This window comes from Ranitomeya imitator, chromosome 1, assembly GCF_032444005.1.
Source record: "Ranitomeya imitator isolate aRanImi1 chromosome 1, aRanImi1.pri, whole genome shotgun sequence".
Classification (NCBI taxonomy): domain Eukaryota; kingdom Metazoa; phylum Chordata; class Amphibia; order Anura; family Dendrobatidae; genus Ranitomeya; species Ranitomeya imitator.
The window spans coordinates 169,486,705-169,512,253 of record NC_091282.1 but is presented as its reverse complement, the minus strand read 5'-3'; the positions used below and the strand labels follow the sequence as shown (position 1 = coordinate 169,512,253).

The following is a 25,549-nucleotide window of genomic DNA, read 5'->3' as shown; positions in this document are numbered from 1 at the left end:
TGTCTCTCATAATTGTCAAAAACTGATTACCTTTGCTGGAACTGCAGGTTTCTATTCCCCAATCTATTTCAGGGTAGTTGAAGTCCCCCATAATAATGACTTCTCCTTGAGTCGCAGCTTCATCTATTTGCTTTACGAGGATATTCTCCATTGCTTCCATTATTTTTGGAGATTTATAACAAACCCCTATCAGTAATTTATTATTTTTTCCCCCTCCCCTTATCTCCACCCACAGGGATTCTACATTTTCATTAAATTCACCTATATTATCGCGCAGGATGGGTTTTAAGGATGATTTTACATATAGACACACCCCTCCCCCTCGCTTATCTGTACGGTCATTTCTGAACAGGCTGTAGCCCTGCAAGTTAATAGCCCAGTCATGGCTCTCATCCAGCCACGTTTCAGATATCCCCACCATGTCATAATTATGCTCCAACAACATTAGTTCTAATTCGTCCATTTTGTTGGCGAGGCTTCTGGCATTAGTATACATGCACTTTATGTTCCTCTCTGTACTTCTATTTCTTAAATTATTAACTGTTCTGACCCCAACCCCCATGCCACCGCCACCCCCAACTTCCTTATTTGTGCCCAGGTCTCTGTCTGCACTATCTTCCCCTCCTATAAAATGAATACCCTCCCCCCCCAATTCCTAGTTTAAACACTCCTCCAACCTTCTAGCCATTCTCTCCCCCAGCACAGCTGCACCCTCCCCATTGAGGTGTTTATTTATGAAGATTTTAGAATAATACATTGAATACACAGGATACACAGGATACACAGCGAAGCGTGGTTCAAATCCTGCGGCCGGACTGCGCCTGTCGCTGATTGTTCGTGACCGGCCACGTAGTATATTGCACAGCCACGTAGTATATTGCACAGCCACATAGTATATTGCACAGCCACGTAGTATATAGCACAGCCACATAGTATATAGCACACCCCACGGAGTATATAGCACAGCCACGTAGTATATAACAGCCCACAGAGTATATGGCACAGCCATGTAGTATATAGCACAGCCCACGGAGTGTATAACAGCCCACATAGCATATAACACAGCCACGTAGTATATAACCGCCCACGCACTCAGTATATAAAACAGGCCACATAGTGTATAACACAGCCCACGTAGTGTATAACACAGCCCATGTAGTGTATAGCACAGCCACGTAGTATATTGCACAACCCATGTAGTATATTGCACAGCCCACGGAGTATAGAGCACAGCCACGTAGTATATAACAGCCCACGGAGTATATGGCACAGCCATGTAGTATATAGCACAGCCCACGGAGTGTATAACAGCCCACATAGCATATAACACAGCCACGTAGTATATAACCGCCCACGCACTCAGTATGTAAAACAGGCCACGTAGTGTATAACACAGCCCACGTAGTGTATAGCACAGCCACGTAGTATATTGCACAGCCCATGTAGTATATTGCACAGCCCACGTAGCATATTGCACAGCCCAAGTAGTATATTGCACAGCCCACACAGTACATTGCACAGCCCACGCAGTACATTGCACAGCCCACGTAGTACATTGCACAGCCCACGTAGTACATTGCACAACCCACGTAGTATATTGCACAGCCCACGTAGTATATTGCACAGCCCATGTAGTATATTGCCCAGCCCACTTAGTATATTGCACAGCCCACGTAGTATATTGCCCAGTCCACTTAGTATATTGCACAGCCCACATAGTATATTGCCCAGCCCACTTAGTATATTGCACAGCCCATGTAGTATATTGCACAGCCCACGTAGCATATTTCCCAGCCCACGTAGTATATTGCACAGCCACATAGTATATTGCACAGCCCATGCAGTATATTGCACAGCCAAGCAGTATATTGCACAGCCATGCAGTATATTGCCCAGCCACATGGCATGTTGCACAGCCCACATAGTATATTGCACAGCCATGCAGTATATTGCACAGCCACATAGTATATTGCACAGCCCACGTAGTATATTGCCCAGCCCATGTAGTATATTGCCCAGCCCACATAGTATATTGCCCAGCCCACGTAGTATATTGCCCAGCACACGTAGGATATTGCCCAGCCCACGTAGTATATTGCACAGCCACGTAGTATAATGTCCAGCCCACGTAGTATATAGCACAGCCCATGTAGTATATTGCACAGCCACATAGTATATTGCCCAGCCCACATAGTATATTGCACAGCCATGTAGTATATTGCACAGCCCAAGCAGTATATTTTGCCAGCCCACGTAGTATATTGCACAGCCCACATAGTATATAACAGTTCACGTGGTATATTGCACAGCCACGTAGTATATAGCACAGCCCACGTAGTATACTGCACAGCCACGTAGTATATTGCCCAGCCCACATAGTATATTGCACAGCCACATAGTATATTGTACAGCCCACGCAGTATATTGCACAGCCCACATAGTATATTGCCCAGCCCATGTAGTATATAACAGATCATGAAGTATATTGCACAGCCCACATAGTATATTGCCCAGCCCACGTAGTATATTGAACAGCCACATAGTATATTGCACAGCCCACGCAGTATATTGCACAGCCCATATAGTATATAGCAAAGCCCACGTAGTATATTGCCCAGCCCACGTAGTATATTGCACAGCTCATATAGTATATTGCACAGCTCACATAGTATATAGCAATGTGGCCATCATATCCCTGTTAAAAAAAGTATTAAAATAAAAAATAGTTATATACTCACCTTCCGTTGGCCCCCGGATTGAAGTGGTGGTTACCGACGCTCCTCGCGTGCTCCGGTCTGAAGAGTACATTGCAGTCTCGCGAGTTGATTTCATTGTGGTCTCGCGAGAGCTCTACGTCATCATCTCGCGAGATCGCAATGCATGGAGCGGTCACTGGAGCATCGCGAGGAGCAGGAAAGGCCTGTTCTGGATCCGAGGGGCCGACGGACGGTGAGTATATAACTATTTTTTATTATTTTTAACAGATGTTTTTACTATTGATGCTGCATAGGCATTTTTTGCCGCGACCAATCAGCGACTTCGGTTTTCCATTACAGACAGACAGAAAGACAGACAGACAGAAAGACGGAAGTGACCCTTAGTCAATTATATAGTAGATACCGCTGGTGCACCATTAAAAGAAAAGTCCTTTTCAGGACAACATATTTTGTCTTCCCTATAAATACCAGAAAGTTTGCAGGCCTTTATTATATACCTACTTCGGCCTTCGCTTCAATTGGACCCTGCCTAGTCTGCTGCACTAGCCTAGACCAACCCCTGTACCGTATGTCAGTGAGTGAAGTAACTGCCTTACTCACTCGCACCTCCCGTTCATCACCATGGGCATCTTCCCTCTAGCGCCGGTTCCAGGTCTTCATTGGCCCCAGGCAAAATAGTCTCCCCTTTAACAAATACTACAATTCATGATGCACAGATAAAAAATATAGGTATAGTACAATGCCAAAGATTTCACTTCTTACATTACATGAGTGATATCTATTGTAAATCTTACAATAGGTTAGAAACCAGTGATTTCTCATAGCGCACAATGCGTGCACTGAGGGACTAAAAAATCTGCAGTCACACAGAGTGACTAAAGACTTTTCATTTTAGATCGGACAGTATTGTCCTCCATGCAGTATTATGGGCAGCACATAGTCCTTTATGCAGTATTATGGGCACTACATAGTTCTCCATACAGTATCATGGGCACCACATAGTCTTCCATACAATATAATGAATGCCATATATTGCACTATACAGTATAATGGGCACCACATAGTGTTCCATACAGTGTAATGGACCCCATGTGTTGCCCCATGCTGTATTATGGTTCCCATATATTGCTCCATATAGTGATATGAGCCCCATATATTGCTCCATACAGAATTATGGGCCTCATATATTGCTCCATACAGTATTATGGGCTCCATATATTGTTCCATACAGTGTAATGGGACACATATATTGCTCCATACAATATAATGGGTCCCATATAATGCTCCATAATGTATATAATGGCCCCATATATTGCTTCATACAGTGTAAAATTGCCCCATATATTTATCCATAGAGTATAATGGCCCCATATAATGCTCCATACAGTGTAATGGGCCCATATAGTGCTACATACAGTATAATAGACCCCACATGGCACTCAATGTAGTATAATGGTCCAATATAATGCTCCATACAGTTTAATTGGCCCATTATAAAGCTCCATGCATTCAAAAAATCAAATACTTATCTCTCCCCATTTTCCCTCTGCTCCAGTCTCTTCAGAGTCTTCTTATTCTCTGCACTGCTCAGCACATAGAATGCGCTGAAGTGCCATCATTGCCCCCTCTACCGTGAGACATCACAGAGAGTCAGAAGACACTGAAAAGACTGGAGCAGCGGGGAACAGGGAGAAGGGAGTATTTGAGGAAGAGATGACTGGTGCAAGCGCTGGCACTGGGCTGAGGGGCTCCACCAACTCACAGATCCCATATTGTGTTGGTGTCCCCGATGGCGAGTGGGCACACCCGTTCGTCCAGGGCCCGGTACTTTAACGGATGCACAGGGTGGTGATGCCGACCCTGCTCCTGAACTTATATGGCATGGATCTGGTATTCGGGTCTTGACCGGCATCGTCTGGATTTCAGAACTCACTTGGTGCCACCCAGGTTCTGCTTACACTGCCTTGAGCCTTCTGCCTCAGCCTGTCAATTTGGTTCAGCGTCTTCCTTTGTACACGTTCTTCCCGTTCTTTTCTTGGTGCCCCTCCATTTTGGCACGCTGGTCTTTTATACACCTGACCCTGTGCTCCAATAAATTTCTTCATCAATGAAACTCTCCCTTCTTTGGTTACTACCACAGGGTGTTGTTTGGACAGTAGATGACAGTCTTCTTGCACAAATTCCGCAAAGAGCTGGGAATTCTTGTCTCTTATGTTGTATGCTTTACATACAGTTGAAACCAGAAGTTTACATACACTATATAAAAAGACACATATGCGTGTTTTTCTCAATGTCTGACATGAAATCGGAATAAACGTTTCCCGTTTTAGGTCAATTAGGATTACCATAATTATTAATATTTGCCAAATGCCAGAATAATGAGAGAGAGAAAATGTTTTAAGGCATTTTTTATTGCTTACTGGAAAGTCAAAAGTTTACATACACTAAGATTACTATGCCTTTAAACAATTCTGGACAGCCCATATGATAATGTCATGTGCTTGGAAGTTTCTGATAGTTTTTTGGCAACATCTGAGTTAATTAGAGACAAACCTGTGAATGTATTTTAATACACACCTGAAACACACTGCTTCTTTGTGTAGCATCATGGGAATGTCTCAAGAAATCAGCTAAGATATCAGGAAGAGAATAGGGGACTTTAACAAGTCTGGCTCATCCTTGAGTACAATTTCAAGATACCTGAAAGTGCCTCGTTCATCTGTACAAACAGTTACACGCAAGTTCAAACAAGATGGGAATGTCCAGCCATCATACCGGTCAGGAAGGAGATGGGTTCGGTGTCCCAGAGATGAATGTGCTTTGGTTCGACATGTGCATATCAACTCAAGGACAAATAGATAGACAGCTCAGCTGTTCAATCTCAGGCTTGGGAGTGCTGAACTGCCATGGTTATTGGCCCCTTCCCAGCATAATAAGACCAACCCCAAAACTATTACCCCAATTACCAATGCAACAGCACATTCAATAAAAGCTGAGGCTAAGCACCAGAATTGGCACATCAATTGTATACAGTATTTCTGGAATGACTGGGGGCTGGCCTTAATAGGCTGGGAAGGAGCCAATATCCATGAACCTTCCCAACCTATTAATATCAGCCCGCAGCTGTCTGCTTAGCCTTTGCTGGTTAATAAAAATAAATGAGACCCCAAGTCATTTTTTTCAGGGTCTTCCCTTTTTAACAAGCAGTAAAGGTAAAGCAGACAACTGTGAGCTAATAGGCTGGGAAGCTCCATTGATATTGGCCCCTTCCCAGACTAATACAACCAATTCACAGCTGTCTGCTGTCCCTTAGCTGGTTAATAAAAATAGGGTGAACCCTGCACCATTTTTAAAATGTATTAATTTAGTAGCTAAATACAAATACTGAAAAGTACAAACGCAAAGCACTTACTATTTCACTGACATATTTCTTTCTATCTATTCTAACTATATATCTACTCTGTCTATTCTATTTTGACGGTTCGGGCTGTGAATTTACTGTACTTGGCTGATGAAATGTCTTGTTTCCTTTAGGATGTGTATGTAAAACTCGGACTGCACGCGCATGGTCCGTGTGCCATGTGACTTTTTTTTTGTACCCATTTTTTCTCACAATCGCAGCATGCTGCAATTTTTTTTCACAATCCGATCTGAGCTGAGAAAAAACTTGCAGATAAGCAGTGATTCATTAAATAACATTTATCAGAGTGCAATTTGATGTTTTCTCACATTGCACTCGTCTGATTTATACCCTCGTGTGAGGCCTAAAATAACTATGCAAAATTGGTATTGTCATAATTGTACTGACCTGGAGAATCAAATTACCTGGTCATTTTTACCACACAGTTAACCCCTTTCTGACCTCGGACGGGATAGTACGTCCAAGGTCAGATCCCCTGCTTTGATGCAGGGCTCCGCGGTGAGCCCGCATCAAAGCCGGGACATGTCAGCTGTTTTGAACAGCTGACATGTGCCCGTAATAGGCGCGGGCAGAATCGCGATCTGCCCGCACCTATTAACTAGTTAAATGCCGCTGTCAAACGCAGACAGCGGCATCTAACTACCACTTCCGGCCGGGCGGCCGGAAATGATCGCATCGCCGACCCCCGTCACATGATCGGAGGTCGGCGATGCTTCAGAATAGTAGCCATAGAGGTCCTAGAGACCTCTATGGTTACTGATCCCCGGCACCTGATTTTCAGCTACATAGCAGCAATCAGCAGATCGCTGCTATGTAGCAGAGCTGATCGTGCTATGCCAGCTTCTAGCCTCCCATGGAGGCTATTGAAGCATGGCAAAAGTAAAAAAAAAAGTTAAAAAAAAATGTGAAAAAAATAAAAAAAAAATATAAAAGTTTAAATCACCCCCCTTTCGCCCCAATCAAAATAAATGAATAAAAAAAAATCAAATCTACACATATTTGGTATCGCCGCGCTCAGAATTGCCCGATCTATCAATTAAAAAAAAGCATTAACCTGATCACTAAATGGCGTAGCGAGAAAAAAATGCGAAACGCCCGAATTACGTTTTTTTGGTCGCCTCAACATTGCATTAAAATGCAATAACGGGCGATCAAAAGAACGTATCTGCATCAAAATGCTATCATTAAAATTGTCATCTCAGCATGCAAAAAATAAGCCCTCAACCGACCCCAGATCATGAAAAATGGAGAAGCTACAAGTATCGGAAAATGGCGCAATTTTTTTTTTATTTTATTTAGCAAAGTTTAGAATTTTTTTTCACCACTTAGGTAAAAAATAACCTAGTCATGTTTGGTGTCTATGAACTCGTAATGACCTGGAGAATCATAATGGCAGGTCAGTTTTAGCATTTAGTGAACCTAGCAAAAAAGCCAAACAAAAAACAAGTGTGGGATTGCACTTTTTTTGCAATTTCACCGCACTTGGAATTTTTTCCTGTTTTCTAGTACATGACATGCTAAAACCAATGATGTCGTTCAAAAGTACAACTCGTCCCGCAAAAAATAAGCCCTCACATGGCCAAATTGATGGAAAAATAAAAAAGTTATGGCTCTGGGAAGAGGGGAGTGAAAAACGAACATGGAGAAATGAAAAATCCCAAGGTCATGAAGGGGTTAATGCCATAAAAATGAAACCCATGAAATGAGTAGTGTAATTCAAAACTAAAACTTGTCCTGCAAAAACAAGCCTTCATATGACTATGTTAATGGAAAAAAGTTATGGCTATAAAAAGAATGGGAGAAAAAGGAGAAACAAAAAATTGTGGGAACGTATCAAAATAAGCGTAAGGCAATATTTGTATGATTTATATTAATATTTGTATTATTATGTTTTCTGACTTTTTATTTGGATTAGAAAGAAATTAAAATATAACAGAAGCACTTACAAGTCTCTTTTTTGTTCAATCCATTTCTGATTTTGGCTTTAAAAATTGTAAGAAAGAAGGTGCAGTTTTACCAAGAATTCTACATGCGGAACAGACCCTTTTCTCTTTTTTTTTTTTAACTTTTTCAGCTAATTTTGTATGTTTGATTTGGTGTATTGAAAATGTAAATTGAAAATTGTAAATTGAAATCCATATTCGCCTAAATCTCAATGTCAAGATGATTTCTCATGACTGAACCTTTTTGTGCTTCTCAGACGTCTTTTAATATTATTGGTTATTGTAATTATCAATTTTTGAACATATGAGGAATACATTTTTGACATATTTGACCCTTTCAGAATTGCTAAGTTTTATTTTGCTTTTGTTTTTCAGGTACTGCTGTAAACGGTTTGGTGAATGTAGTCATTTCAACTCTTGAGAAGCGTTACGACTTAAACAGTTCCCTTACCGGATTAGTTTCAGCCAGCTATGACATTGCATTCTGTCTTTTGTCACTTTTTGTGTCATTTTATGGTCAAAGAGGGCACAAACCAAGATGGCTTGCCTTTTCTGCTCTGATGATTGGCATAGGTGCGATAGTTTTTACCATACCTCATTTTACCGCTGGAAAGTATCAATTTGGAAACAGATATAATGGTGAGTTAGGACCATTGTCACAACTCCCGGGTATTACTGCTGCGGGGAGAGCTGCGCGCCGCAGGAAGGGAGCTGAGAGCAGAGCGGCAGTGTGATGTAGCAATGGTATACACTGTTGTATCTGGCCACTGCTATCTGTTATGACAACCAATGCGTCAAGGTGCTGGTTATGGTTCAGGTCTGTAGTCTTTGACTCTGGATAGGAGATGCACAAATTTTCTTACGATCCGGGATCGTTATTAGCAAATCAAATGCAGAAGTTGGAAGGTTGGGAAAACCGTGCAGCTCCTGTCCATGGTCAGAGACTACTAATCTGGATCGTAGACTGGGAAGGCGTGTTGCTCATCTCTAATGATGACCCATCCAAAAAAAAGGTAGTAAGTATAGTTTAATGCAAAAAAACCTTATACATAATGTTTAAAAATGTTTTGAGCCAATTCGGTTCTATTTTCAAAATGACCAGAATGTTAGAATTTTTAGAGGACTTTTAAAAAATAAAGTTGGATATGTCTACATATCTACTAACTTAGGAGTTTTCTCCTTGCTGCCTGCAAGTTGCAGCAAGTATAAATAGAGCTACATAAAAGCCGGTGGGGCTAAGATTTTTTTGTTTTTTGATATACATAACTCGGTGAGATAATGTACTGTTAGGCATTGTTCACATTTGTGTTGGAGTTTGGATGGAAACATAATTACCAATGTATTATTTTTCCTGTCAAAAACATGAACACTGGAAAAGACCCTATGATTAGTCAGCGGGATCTGTCAGGCACTAGTGTCACCCACAATACACCAAATAAATCACTGCATTATGATTTCCTCGGTAAAGTTAAACTACAAAACGGCACGACTGGGTGTTAATGTGTATGGGGGAATCGGGAGACATAGCTGTCAGTTACCTAAAGGGTGCGGCTGCCTTAAAGAAGTTACCAAACCACGTTTCATACCTCACCTTCCTAGACCTATGTGATATTAGCATGGGTATTAGTATGGGGTATCTAGTTTTCAATGTGTTTCTCATAATTTTCACTAAGGATCCACTATATTTTCTTTTTTAGATTTTTGTGAAAAGTCGGGAAATAACACCAGTCAAGAAGACTGTAACGGGAAGACGGGTTCCACTCTATCCAACTACCTCTATGTCTTTGTTTTGGGCCAGCTGCTAATGGGAGTAGGAGGAACTCCGCTATACACTTTGGGAACAGCTTTTTTTGATGACAGCCTTCCAACACATAAATCCTCATTATACATTGGTAAGTAGTACACGTTTCTGAAAAAAGTCCAAGATTCAGCAGAGCTGTTTGGGAGATTATTATGATTTGTGGTTGACACTACAGTTGTGATATCACGGTCCAGGACTTTACATGGGACTACAGATGAGACAATTGATTTAGAACTCCCTCACTCTAAAGAATAAACGGGTAAAGTCACCTTCTTACTGCTCTCCTATAATCTACATTACCTGTTCAAGCTTACCCTCTAGCTGTCCCTTTTTTATTCTAAGGCCACATTCAGTATTTGGTCAGTATTTTTCATCAGTACTGGGTGATAAATACAGAAGTTTTGACGTGTTTCTATTATATTTTTCCTCTGATTGTTCCACTCCTGGTTTTGGCTTACAAATACTGATGTAAAATACTGACCAAATACTGAATGTGAGAACATGGCCCTAACCAACAAATGTGTGATTCAAAAAACAAGGGCTGGGTGGAATACGGACTACAGGATCAGATCACACAGGGTTGGGGGACTACATAGTAGCTGTATACCCAATAGTAATTATGACTTCAGGTAAATCCTACCATAACACAATTAAATTAGTGACAGACTGATATATAGGGAGGGGTGAATCTGACAAGAGATGGAGTAGTAGACAGCAGGTGGAGGTAGAAGATATTCATTTGGCAGGTTGGTGTAAGTATGGTTATTGTAGGTTTAGGCTTTTATTTTATTTTAAGGTTAGACGACATTTGAAAGTTTCGAGGTGAGGAGAGTCTGACTGGTTGAGGTAGTGATTTGCAGCCTATGATGGATGCAGCACAGAACAAATAAGTGAAACGGTTGCATGAGGTGCATTCATACACTTGTTTGCTGCATTGCTTCTTCTGACCTAGTAATACATCCTAATAGGCAATATATACATAACTAATTCCACCTATTAGTAAGTAAATGGGGGGAACTTTGTGACAATCTTAAAGTGAACATTGACCTTGAAATACAATATTTTAGGAGACCCTGTCATGTTGAAAATCTGATCTGCAGGCAGAATGTTATAGAGCAGGAAAAGATGAGCAGATTGATGTGTATTTTGTGGGAAAAGCTTCAGTAAAACTTGTATTTTATTCATTGAAATCCCTGGTGTTTGTATGTATGTGTCCATTGGGCGGACCTACTCAGTGACTGTCTTCCCTGTATGACTGTCAGTACAAAGATAGTTGTCAATCGCTGAGTAGGACCGCCCACTGGACTCATATGAATACAAACACCAGGGATTTCAATGAATACAAATTGTGCTGAACAACAAACCTATATATTATTTCCCTAAGCTTTTCCTTCTTTATAACATGCTGTTCACTGATCGGACTGTATTTACAGCGTGGCAGGTTTATTTTCACCTACTGTAAATAGGTTCAAAATTCTGACATTTCACCTACCGGTATGTCCTATTTTATAGTTAAGGGGTTAAATTCTTACAATATTTTTCTTGCAAACGGGGATATTCCAAATTCTGTGCATAGCTAGATGACATACAGGCTACCTGCTGCTGCTGCTGCCGCCACTAGATGGCGCTTAGGAGCTTTCCGCATACAGTTACGTCAGAGGTGGCTGCTCATAGCCAGAATGATATCTTTAAAATCAATGGCTAGGGATATTTTAGCTATATATTAGAATAAAGAAGCTGTGTCCCATGTAAAGAAGTGTTAGGAAATCAAGCAGCTCTGAATTCTGGATATAAAACAACCTGCTGATAAAAAGTGGATATTCACTAGGCCACAGATCCAGTATCACTATGCAAACCATTTATATATCTTTTTACTGCTGATAACACCTAGAAAGAATTTTATAAAATATAGAAGAGCTCACAACATCTTTTTCAGATGACTAGGTAAGGTTTTATGTTTTACATGTTTCATTCAACATTTGATACATTAGGTTACATACACATATATATAATACATACGTATACAGTATATATTTTGCTTTTTGATTCAGACAATGGTTTGTAAAGCGATGCTGCCGTTCTTCCAGCTATTTTGTGGACTAGTAGGTGACCTACTTCCTACTGAAGATTTTCTGTTTATGCAATTCAATTTAAGACTCGCATTTCTGCAGGAGCTGCAAGCAAACAACACCTAGAAACTGAAATACCAGATATATAGTGAATTACACAGTATAAAATATTCATTAGAACATACTCCAATAAATGTTTACAAAGGTCATGTGCACATGTCTCAGCTTATCTTCCTTATCAATGTGTATTATCTTTGTGAACTGTTGTTCTTATACAATAGATCAAAGTTAAGGCCCCGTCACACTTAGCGACGCTGCAGCGATACCGACAACGATCCGGATCGCTGCAGCGTCGCTGTTTGGTCGCTGGAGAGCTGTCACACAGACAGCTCTCCAGCGACCAACGATCCCGAGGTCCCCGGTAACCAGGGTAAACATCGGGTAACTAAGCGCAGGGCCGCGCTTAGTAACCCGATGTTTACCCTGGTTACCAGCGTAAAAAAACAAACAGTACATGCTTACATTCAGCTGTCTGTCCCTTGCCGTCTGGTTCCTGCACTGACTGCTGTCCGTAAAGTGAAAGCACAGCACAGCGGTGAGTCAAACAGCGGTGACTCACCGCTGTGGCTGTGCTCTGCTTTCACTTTACAGCCAGCAGTCAGTGCAGGAACCAGACGGCAAGGGACAGACAGCTGAATGTAAGTATGTACTGTTTGTTTTTTTACGCTGGTAACCAGGGTAAACATCGGGTTACTAAGCGCGGCCCTGCGCTTAGTTACCCGATGTTTACCCTGGTTACCAGTGAAGACATCGCTGAATCGGTGTCACACACGCCGATTCAGCGATGTCTACGGGGAGTCCAGCGACGAAATAAAGTTCTGGACTTTCTTCCCCGACCAGCGATCTCCCAGCAGGGGCCTGATCGCTGCTGCCTGTCACACTGGACGATATCGCTAGCGAGGACGCTGCAACGTCACGGATCGCTAGCGATATCGTCTAGTGTGACAGTACCTTTAGTCGGACCTGCTGATGGTCACAGATCTTATCCAACTAATGTGTGTGGTATTATCCTTTATCCACTGCCGAAATATTCCCATCCCTTTGTGTCATTGAAATGAACATTCACACGGTCATTTTAGCTTGTTTAACCTTTTCTTACTTGATTTACGCTAAAGTTCACACTAGGCGTTTTTAATACTTTTTTAATGCATTTTTTAATGCTGATTTTCAGCTGTATTTTACAGTACCACCAAAGCCTATGAGATATTAGAAATCTCATGCACACACCCAAGTCAGTTCTCATACATTCAGGCCAATAGCCTGAAACACCGTGTCCTCAAATTGAGATTCTGATTTGGCTTTTATCCTAAGTCATATTGCACGACTCGTTAAAGGGTTGATTGTGAATTGTAGGATCGCTACTTCCAACAGGTGGCGCTATAGAGTTTAACTCCTCTTTCTCTCTGAAGAGGCAATTTGCATACATGCATGCATATTGCTGTTTTTGTCATCAGTATTTTGTGCTTTTCATGGTTTTATGGTCATACTGCATGTCACTTCTTTCAGTGTTTTGTCAGCATTTTTCACCCATTGAAAGCAATGGGTAATGAAATAAAGCAAGTACAGCAGTATATGAAACCCATTTATTTTTGTGATTTTTCCAGACCATCTTGTCTTTGTCACCTGAGATGGCAGTTGGGATTAGTACAGTTTAATTAAATTAGTGCTGGGTATAAAGTAAACATTGTCCGACCAGGGTGTGAGCTTGACAAATGCCTGTGGCTGACCTAGGTAGGAGATTGAACAATGCCTGAGCTACTCTGCTACGGCAGACCAAAGTGTGAGGCTGTGTGCACACGTTGCTGATTTTTCGTGTTTTTTTGCATTTTTTCGCTATAAAAATGCTATAAAACCGCAAAAAAACAGCATACATTATGCATCCCATCATTTAGAATGAATTCCGCAATTTTTGTGCACATGATGCGTTTTTTCCGTGAAAAAAACGCATTGCGGTAAAAAATGCAGCATGTTCATTAATTTTGTAAATCCATCTGAAGGGGTTAAATTATTTTACACCCAGGAGCTCTGCTAATGCAGCTGTGCTCCTGCCTGTAAAACCCCAGCGAATGAATGGAAAGTAGGTCAATGACCTGTAGTTACCGTCAGTTGCGGTGATGCGCCCTCTGCTGGTTGTCCTCATATGACCTCGAGCGTGGGAACTTTTCAGAATATTTTCCCAGCCTTGAGGTAATATGAGGACAACCAGCAGAGGGCGCATCACCGCAACTGAAGGTAACTACAGGTCATTGACCTACTTTCCATTCATTGGCTTGGGTTTTACAGCCACGAGTACAGCTGCATTAGCAGAGCTCCTGGGTGTAAAATAATTTAACCCCTTCAGATGGTCTTTATTTCATTAAAAGACTTTGTAATAATGTGTGTGTGTGTTTTTTTAACCATTTCATACTATTGGATTAATAATGGATAGGTGTCATAACTGACGCCTCTCCATTATTAATATGGCTTAATGTCACCTTACAATAGCAAGGTGACATTAACCCTTCATTACCCCATATCCCACCGCTACACGGGAATGGGAAGAGAGTGGCCAAGTGCCAGAATAGGCGAATCTTTCAGATGTGCCTTTTCAGGGGTGGCTGGGGGCAGATGTTTTTAGCCAGGGGGGGCCAAAAACCATGGACCCTCTCCAGGATATTTATCTCTGCCCTCAGTCACTGGCTTTACTACTCTGGCGGAGAAAATTGCGCGGCAGCCCACGCCAATTTTTTCCGCCTTTTAACCCTTTAATTTAATAGCTAGAGCGCCCAAATTTTGCACATACACACTACTAACATTAGTAGTGTGGATTATGTAAAAAAAATGGGGATATGAGATGGTTTACTGTATGTTAACCATGTCTCATATCATGTTGGGTTTAGGAAGGAGATAGCAAAAGCCGGCAATTGAATTACCGGCTTTAAAGCTATCTAGCGCTGGATGACATATTAATATATACATATATGTGTCTCACATATATATATATATATATATATATATATATACCTATTCTATGTGTACACATTTATTCTACCTATTCTATTGTAAGCTGTCAGTGTGATTTTACTGTACACTGCACTGAATTGCCGGCTTTTCTCTCTAACACCACTGCATATTTCTCGCAAGTCACACTGCTGGTCCGTGTGTAATCCGTATTTTTCTGGCTTCCATAGACTTTCATTGGCGTGTTTTTTGCGCAATACGGTGACAAACGCAGCATGCTGCGATTTTCTACGGCCGTAGAAGACCGTATAATACGGTCAGTAAAATAAGGCAGATAGGAGCTGGGGCATAGAGAAGCATTGGGCCTTGTGTAATGCGTGTTTTACGGACGTATATTATGCGCTCATACGTCCGTAAAACTCGCTAGTGTGAAGCCGGCCTAAAACTGTGTAAACCTGGCTGCCAAAGGTCTCCAGAACTGTGCAGTATAAGTCTCTTTTAGGGCATACCTCAGTTACCGTAGGCCTTAATAGTTTCCTCTAGTATATAGAATATGAAACCACATTAGAATTAAGACTTCCATGATGCTACCGTAACTGTATAATTCCAGAAAATTAAATTACGTTTACCAGTAAGTAAAAAGAAAACATTCTAGAAACTGTGATTTTACTTTATCAAATTATTTTTATTAAATAGCATTAAACTGTAGAAAACATAAGGTTATGTTACGGTTATGTGACAGAACCGTAACATAACAACAATAAAGTTGTTTTTGAAATTTTCCTAATTGGCATAAAAAAAAGAAAATAATAAAAAATATCTATGATGAGATTGCATTTGTGTGTGTTATTTTGTGCATTTTGCAATTATAAAAAAATCATATAAATTAAACAATAAAAAAGGTGCGCAATATGTTCTTTGTTTCAGGCATTGCATATGGGATGTCCGTAGTGGGCCCTGCTATTGGATATTTAATAGGAGGACAACTGCTGAATATTTATATCGATTTTGAGAAAGTAGATAGGTGAGTATTAAATCTACAAGTGTTAGATCACATACCTACTCCTGTGACTTACAATTTGGAGGACGTGTAGATCTGAAATATACTTTCTGGAGAATTGGGGCAGTAGGCAATAATAAGGGCATGTTCACACATGGAGTTTTTGCAGAGTTTTTTTCTTCAGCAAAACCCAGTCTGTTGGCAGGAAAACCTCAACGTAAAATGCACCCTCTTTTTTATTTTTTTGTACGCTTCTGATGCGTTTTTATTTTAATTTTCTCATTTATTAGAATGGATGAAAAATAATGCAAAAATAATGAATGAAAGCACATATAGAAAAAACACCAGGCCAGAATTTATAAAGATGCAAGGAAAATAATATAAGCATATTCAGGAAATTTTGGGGATCTCATTAACTTTGCTGGTACTGTAAAAAAGAGTGTTTTTTCAGCAAACATACCCTAACAGCGTTGGTTTAGTAACAAAAATCAAGGAGTCGTACGAGAAGAAGTAGATGAGGTCCTTATGTCTCACAGATTAATGCTATAGTTTCCTTAATCTCAGAATAGTTGAGGTTTAGAGGAATGAGTAGTAAGTTCCTTTTATTTGATACCCACAGGCATTGCGTTATATAATTTACTTCCTCTTTAAACTTCTTACAAGTCTTACTGTTCCTCAAAAAGACTTAATTTTTGTCTAGGAAGATAGCTTACTATAGATAGACCTCTACCTTGCCCATTTTACTTTTTTACTGGGCTCTAAGAAAAGCAAATAAAAAACTCTGGTTGTGATGAACCGATTTTGCGGCACTCCAGCTAGTCCTTTTGTTTTATCTTACACCACACTCTGGTTCCAACTGCTATGGTGAACAGCGTGGGTCAGTAGAGGGCACTTTATTTAATTGCTATCTTTATGATTTCCATCCATAGACGGTTCACCTGCTGCTTTTTTTTTTTACGTTTCTTTGATTCACTTTGACTGACTTTGCTTCTCCTCTGTGCCAACCTGAATCACATATGGATTGCTAACTTGTAGCTTTTTAATTACATGATACTTACATTCCTGTGTACTACACTTTGAATACTCCTCCTCCTTGCATTTTGTGTCTGGCTAGCCTTGATAATATATGTTGTATTTTCCTTTTTGCACTGTACTTATCAGTACATCCTGATCCTGCCCTGCCGCTGACAACCGCCTGTTCTTCTAATCCTGGCTATCCAGGTTACTTTCACATTGCTGAAAAACTAAAATGACTAGAAGTCCTTGGGCCAACAGATGCAGGATAATGGAGGGGGCAGTACAGAAAATGTCTTTCCTAGGAATATCAGCGGTTGACCTCTTTCACCATACCAGTTTTTAGTCTTGGCAGATCTACTCTTGGCATTTTACCTCTATAGCTATTGATTTATATTGTACATAAGGACCCTGGTGAGTTATGGAATTTTCAGAGTCTACTTAAAGAGGTTGTCCTGACAGATCTCCACCTGCTTTCTGTTGGAGTCTATATCCTGACTCTGTCTCAAAACGCAAAGGGACTAATTCAACAAAGCTTTTGTGCCAAAAAACTGTCATAAAACATTTTGAAAAGTCACAATATTTTTGCGCAACGCAGAGCTGAGCAATAATTTTTTGACGTTTGGTGTTTTTTCAGCAGTAAAAGTGCCAGAAGTATTACTGGAGTCGCAAGCCAAACAGAAGATATGTCAAATCCATTAAGTGACATGTGCCTCTTAATGCATTTGGCACATCGTACTCCAGCGAGCCCATCATTAAAGAAGCCCTCCCATGAAGTTTTTTTTAAATCTGTATATATATGCATTTAGTGTAGTGTATGATACTCACCTACTGCCATCTTCTCTGGTATCTACCATCATTTTGTTCCTCTTCTCATTGCCATCATGATTCTTCAGAATCTTCAGGTCACGCTGCACGCTGCATAACCCAGTATTGGCTTTTAGCTCTGCATAACCCAAATTTGGCTTTTTTGAATTATGGAGTGTCAGAATGATGCACTATAAACTAAGACTGGTTTCACATTTCCGGATGGAGGTGCTGCGGAGGGCTGCGTACATGCTCCGTGAAGCTCCATCCACCGACGCACCTCCTCCAGTCAGCTCTGCCTACATTGACATGCAGCATGCGTACCCTATCTTTACCATTAGGTACGCAGGCTATGCCAATGTATGCGGTTGCCTCCCCATGCGTCGTTTTGACGGTGCGGTGACCTCACCAAATTGCAACTCGCTGCGTTCGGCGCAGGTCACCGCACCATCAAAACGATGCATGCAGAGGCATCCGCATACATCGGCATGGCCTGCGTACCTAATGGTAAAGATAGGGTATGCAAGACGCATGCAGACATAGGCGGAGCTGACCGGAGGAGATGTGGCGGTGGGCGGAGCTTCACAGAGGACGTACGCAGCCCTCCATCCGCAAATGTAAAACCAGCCTTACTTTGTAACAGAGACTCCCGACTGATGCATAGAACACAGAGTGAGCCGCATAGTCTGAAGAGTGGCACGGTCACTGAGAAATGGAGCAAAATGGCATTGGATATTGGAGAAGATGGCAGCAGTTGAGTATACCGTATTAACACAAACTATATTACATGAACAACATACACATATAAAGTAAGTAAATAACTTCACGGGAAGGCTTCTTTAAGGCTGGTATGCATAATGCCAGTCTTAGTGATTTGCCCCCTCCTCCCAAAAATACTAGGAAATGTCTTCTCAGTCATTCAGTAGCCACAAGCAAGACCAAGTTTAACCAATGAATTTGTGAGTGTAGAGGGGGACCAGGAAGCAGAGAACAATGGAACATTGGTAATATTGGTTGAGAGGGGAAGATAATCTGTTGAGATGAGCAATGCTTCTTTTATCTTTATATAATACCCTACTATAAATGTTAAGAAAATCAAGTGGACTAATTATAATATAATTGATGTTAAATCTTGTGCCTATTTTTGATCACATTTACTTTTTCTCTCAATAAAGTGTGCCTATGTATCCCAATGACCCCCGTTGGCTTGGAGCGTGGTGGATTGCCTTTTTAATCGTAGGTCTAGTGACTTGGATGTTGATTGTACCCTTCTCCTGTTTCCCCAAACACTTGCCTGGTAAGTTAATCTCTGTTCAGAGGCATTGTTTTTCAGTAGAGTTATGTATTAATGCAAATAAATGCAAAACAAATATATCTTGTATTAATCAATAAAATGGCAGGGTTGGTTGGTGGCACTTTTAGTGGTGCACCAGTGGTCTCTCTCTAGATTCAACCACATCAAATCCCGTTGATGGATCGACCGCCGGGGTCTTGCTGCTGTTACTGTTGTTTCTTGATTAAGAGGATGTGCTTTGTACTGCTCTGAATGGTCACAAATATGGAGTTATGATGTACAGTAATATTTTTTCTTAATTTATTACACTATTTTTGGAGAACAATTTTGTGTATTTTATTGTTTGATAAAATATATATTTTTTGATTTATAGGAACAGCAGCAGTACAATCTGAAAGGATTTCACAAGCACATAACAATGGAAGTGAATGCATTGTTGAGTCCAAAAATCTTGGAAAAAATTTTAAAGATTTTCCTTTGGCTCTTTTGGTAATAATGCTAACAGTACTATTACTGCTTCTAATAATAATAATTGTACAAACATGTACAGTATTGCAAAATATTAGTATGCAACATTTTATAGCTGTTTAGAAAAAAAAAACATTTCCAAATACGTCATATCATAATGAAATATATGTACAGGAGCAGGTCGTTGTGACTACAATACACTAGATTATTACCAACCAAGTATACAGTCCATCTGCCCAAGGCTGTTTCTAGTTACATCAGATTCATACCTGACCCGTTAAATTTGTACGCCCTGGCCTAGAAGATGTAAGTTGGATAGTGAAAGTTTGTGACGCTGTAATGATCTTCGGTAATGAAGAGGAGCCTCAAATTGTTCCTGGAACGGGGACCTTAACTATCCCTGTCCCGAGGGTACTCTTGAAAGTAGAGAGGCCAGGGTCTCTGACCTTGCTATGCTCCTGTTAAACCCTAATCTGTCCACTCCCCAACTCCATGTGGCATAGGACATGAAAGTGAGGTAAAAAAGACACTAAATGGGAATAGGGACAAGGAGGTAAACACATGCGTACTACAGCAAACTGCAGATCACTACTACTACAGCTCCACTTCAACCACTCAGCACAGGAAGACAAATCTTTCACTGGCAGGGACTATCCGCCCAAAGCCAGCATATCTGGAGGGAGTAAATGATAAGCAGTTGCAGCTGAGAACAATCTGGCTGAATGGTCTCAGCCATCATAGAAAGATTACTTAACCTTCTCAGCACAGAAGGAAACCAAATCCTTTTAAAATAGGACATGAGTCACCCCATCGCTAAAGAAGAAGCAAATCCACAGCAAAATACAATACCAGCTGATATTTGAGATTTTAAAGGGAACCTGTCACCTGAATTTGGCGGGACTGGTTTTGGGTCATATGGGCGGAGTTTTCGGGTGTTTGATTCACCCTTTCCTTACCCGCTGGCTGCATGCTGGCTGCAATATTGGATTGAAGTTCATTCTCTGTCCTCCATAGTACACGCCTGCACAAGGCAAGATTGCTTTGTGCAGGTGTGTACTATGGAGGACAGAGAATGAACTTCAATCCAATATTGCAGCCAGCATGCAGCCAGCGGGTAAGGAAAGGGTGAATCAAACACCCGAAAACTCCGCCCATATGACCCAAAACCAGTCCCGCCAAATTCAGGTGACAGAGTCCCTTTAAATTACAGTGGACATTTTTTAAACATAAATTGATGTGAAATGTAGATTTTCACAGAACCTATCATGCTGTATGATTGTGTCCAACAGCTACTATAGTGGTATGTGTTCAGATTTCTTTAAAGTGTTTTATATTGCCCACTGGTACAATCTGTGAATAATGATGTTTTACTCTGCAGCAAATTATTAGCTAATTAAGCTGTTCATTTCTCTACCCCCAAACTAGTTCTGCATCAAATATTCTAATTACACCTGCCTAGGCATGATTGACCGCCTGTATACAATAATAGTTATGGTAGAACTGTTCTGCAGGCTGTCAATCATGTTTTTTCAAATAGAAATGCCTCTATGTTTCATTTTGCACCTAGAAAAGAAAATGGAAAAAAACAGCACTGTGGTTCGATAATCTTATATATATTCCATTAAAAATGAATCAAAAGCCTGTGCAAGAGTATTTGAAGTGTTTTATGTGTATTTTGGAAAAGATCCACACCAACTTTGTGAGAACACATTCTTATAAAGTAGGTTCTGTTTCAGCTCTTTAAAAATGCTTCCTATTCATTTTAATTGAAAAAAACAGGTCCACGGTACAGGTTTTTTTCTATGTGCTTGTTCCACCTTGGGAAAAGAAGCAACATGTAAAATTTTTGAGGCATTTAAACTTGACAAACATTTCAAATTTGACTGCTGAATAAAAATGAGTCAGAAAAATGCCCCCCCCCCCCCCCCCCCCCACACACACACATATGAAGTGGAGAAAAACAAGGTGTCAAAAACATTATTTTTTCATGCATTTTTAATATGGATTGTTCAGTTTTAAAAATCTAAGTTACACATGGCTTAAATCCACAGAAAAATTAACATTCAACATATGCAGATATTGCTGCTAATAAGCTGACGATATACTGTCATAAAATCAGCAGGAAATCTATATACTGTCCCTGGCAGTGGTTGAGATGTGGCTGGTTACACTCATCCATGCTTCGTTGTCCAATTCTGGGCTGTGATGCATGGGCTGGCTGCAGGTATTCTGCCTCACGGTACAGACTCAACCAATGAAACATGGATGTGTAACACCGGCCTTTATTGAATTGAGAGCTTTTCCTGATTCTGTCATCCCAACCATGCTTCATGGAAACCTCTCTGTCAAAATCACTCGAAAGGTCCACAGCGCAAGAAAGAATCAGCTGCAATCCCATCTTGTCCTGTCTGTATCCTCTCTTTTGCTCTCCCTCATGCCCAGGAGATGTGGTATGATCAGACCATGTTCCTGCATTGTCAGAGACGGCCATTACACAGTAATAGCAGTGAAACATTTGTAAAATTATCTCAGCACTGGAACATTTTTTTTAACGTTCAAATATGGAACATAAACTTTGTTCGTAGGAAAACCCCTTTTACTATAATTAGCCACTTTTTCCCCTCCCAATACAAATATGAATTAGTGAGCCTCCCCCCCCCATTTCATTACTAGTAACTGTCCTGAATCATCCTCCAATTTATTACAATTACATGTCTTCTCTCCCACCCCCACTTCATAATAATGACATATCCTTTTTCCACCCCTTAATTCATTGCAATTTTATGTCTCCCCAATCCATTATCATTACATATCCTCTCTCCCACCCCCTAATTAATTACAATTCCATGTCCTCTCCTCACCCCAATTCATTACAATTCCATATTCTTTTTTCCACCTCCCCCAATTCATTAAAATTACATGCCTCAATTTATCGCAGCTCAATACCCTTTCTCCCATTTCTTGAATCATCCTCTTCCCCCACTGTGTTAAAAAATAAAAGGAATAACTTACTCGTCCTGAGGATCTCCCATGGCACTTCTTCTATCAGCAGAGTTGCTTATAAAAAGTTACAAAAGGAGTAACTACTTATAGTAAAATTTCAAATATTAAAAAATATTAAGAACAATTGGTCAAATTCAAGGAGGAACAAGCACAACAATGATCATCAAATGCACCATTAATCTCAAATAACATAATATATAGGTATGTTTTCCATGCTACAATCAAGAAAATGTAGTCATGGTGCAACATGTGAATCAACCTAAAGGTCCAGACTCCAGCCCAAACAATCTGAAAATGAGAGTGCTGTAGATAAAAAAAAAAAATTCATACATCCCCAGAGAGGAGACATATCATCCTCACATTAAACATATGGAATTCATTTTAACTGGGGAAGTTATAACCTAATTATAACTGGGGAACTTAAAAAGATATTTCAAATCCCATTGAAGCAGGACCTGCAACAAGGAATCTGATGAGAACCAGCCAAAAAGGCTTGGATTATACTTAAAGGCGGAGAAGTAAACTTTTGAGGAAAGAGCATCATATGAGCTCACCAAGGGGAGGTATGTGAGCATAACCTTAATCTAATAAAAAGCAGAGTTTGGGTTTTTGTATTTTGTCAGTCTGTAAGTCTGAGCCATTTCTGTGGCACAGGTTTAGTACTTTTTCTTTCGTTATCCATTTTATTTAATGTGATTGTATATAACGTATTGTTTTGTTCCAATTTTGTAACATCTTTTTATATTTTTATAAACACTGTCTACTTGTAATAGGAGAACCCAAACAGTTTGTTTGTGGTCTGTACCGAACACCTAGTGTTCAGGCACAGATCCCGAGCACGGACTTCTCCAGGAAGTCTGTGTTACTGTTTGGGTTCGACATCCCAAACATCAGGTGTTTCCCACGCTATCATTTGTGAGAAACACTGGCAGCTATGATCGGTGGCAAGATCCTTAACATCGATCAGAGAGCTGACAGCGTGAGCCAGCAACTGTGACCAGCGGAAAAAGGGTTACCTCCAGTCACATGCATTGGATGATGAGTGAGTACTACTCCCATCAGCCTATGCCTGCTGTAGCTGATTACAGCGAGAGTAGACGCAGCTGATGAAAGCATTCATCAGCTGGTGCCTGTGCTAAACATACATTAAAAAAAATTGATGCTGTGTCTCTTCTATTTTTGATAACCAGCACAGACAAAAACTTTATCATGGTTGTTTATCAAGAACAGAGGGGTATCCAAGCTGTTTTTTTTAATTATACATATATATATTTTTTAAAACGGCATGGGGTTTCATCCATTTTTGATAACAAGCCAAGCTAAAACAGACAGCTGGGCGATGGTATTCTCAGATTATTAAGGGACCATCGATATTGCCCCCAAGCCTAAAAATATCAGCTGCCCCAGAAAAGGTGCATCTATTAGATGTGCTAATTCTGGCACTTTACCCAGATCTTCCCACTTGTCCAGTGCACTGGCAATTGGGGTAATGGTTGTGAGTTGGATGTCAGCTATTTTATGGCCACTGACATCAAGCCCACAGGTTAGTAATGGAGAGGTGTTTATAACACTTGCCCATTACTAAGCCCATAGTTAGATTGTAAGGGTATGTGCACACGTTCAGGTTTTTTCGCGTTTTTTTTTCGCGATAAAAAAGCATTACAAACTGCAGACATCTACATCCTATCATTTAGAATGCATTCTGCAATTTTTGTGCACATGATGCGTTTTTTTCCGCAAAAAAATCGCATTGCAGTAAAAAAAGCAGCATGTTCATTAATTTTGTGGATTTTTCGCGTTTTTCCCGCTATTCTAAGCATTTGGGAAAAAATGGACAAAAAACGCACCAAAAACACGTGAAAAAAAAATAAACGCGAAAAAACGCATGCGGATTTCTGGCAGAAATGTCCGTTTTTTGTCAGGAAATTTCTGCTAGAAAATCCTGACGTGTGCACATACCCTCAGAGACACAGCCAGAATAACGTCCTTTAATTGAAAGACACAAACTACTTTATTTGAAGTAAAAATAAAAAAGCGCAGTTATACTCATCTTACTCCTATTCCATTCAATCCCTTATCCCCTGTAAAAGACAGAAAATAATAAACAACCATTACACTTTCCTTACGCCTAATTCATTGAATCCTTGTCTCCTGTACAAGAGCAAAAATAATAAACAACCATGTCCCTCACCTGTCCGAAATGAAGATTAACAATACTGTCCCACACCGTAATCCATCTCTGTGATAACTGGTTTACAACCTGGACGGTGCCATGATCTGACCATCTAGACTAAAAACCAGGAGACAATTAGGTGCTGTGATCGCAGTTTCAGTGACGAGCAGTGAAGTCATAGAGTTAACCGCCAATAATTTTACTCCCGGTCAGAGCTGCCGTTTGCTGCTATCATGCAGATCACTACTATATACCTTTCTAGATGAAATTTATAAAATGTAATAGCTCCCTTTCTCTTGCTCTGTAAACTGCACCCTTAAATTGTCATTATGATTGGAGGCAGCAGATTTGTGTCCCCTGACAAATTGGTGGCAAGGGTGTGATCTGCTTAATCTCCCTGGTGTTCTCCCTGACAAACTGGTGGCAGCGGTGGGATCTGCGCAATTCCCCCTGCTGTTATCCTTGACAAATTGGTGGCAGCAGTGGGATCTGCGCAATTCCCCCTGCTGTTATCCTTGACAAATTGGTGGCAGCGGTGGGATCTGTGTGCTCTCTCCTCTGTTCTCCTTAACCGAGAGGAATTGTAATAATTGCATTCAGATGATAAGAGTAAGGCCTGGGGCACATGGCCGTCTATTCTGTCATGAGAGATAATCAGATAGCTTATGCTAATGACACCGGATCTTTGTATGATCCAATTCTCTCAAATGCAAGAATCAGAGCAAAGGTGTGGAGAAGATGTAGCACTTAATTTCACTATCTTCTCAATTGTCTGTGTCCACGGATGCGGGACTGCGCTCGGATGACATCCGGGTACAATCGGATGTTTCACACGCACC

At 40.6% G+C, this 25,549-nt stretch overlaps 1 protein-coding gene across 2 annotated transcripts in view; it reads left to right on the top strand.

The window, feature by feature from the left end:
- The window catches only part of SLCO4C1 (solute carrier organic anion transporter family member 4C1), a 118,689-nt gene that overhangs the window by 50,053 nt on the left and 43,087 nt on the right, over nt 1-25,549 (top strand). Inside the window, exons 2-6 of one of the 2 annotated variants that reach the window (XM_069752231.1) lie at nt 8,457-8,720; nt 9,779-9,973; nt 15,879-15,975; nt 18,948-19,069; nt 19,440-19,555. In XM_069752231.1, the coding sequence (XP_069608332.1) occupies nt 8,457-8,720; nt 9,779-9,973; nt 15,879-15,975; nt 18,948-19,069; nt 19,440-19,555 (794 nt within the window). The remainder of the gene's footprint in view (nt 1-8,456; nt 8,721-9,778; nt 9,974-15,878; nt 15,976-18,947; nt 19,070-19,439; nt 19,556-25,549) is intronic. The other variant, XM_069752240.1, reaches the window with a different exon arrangement.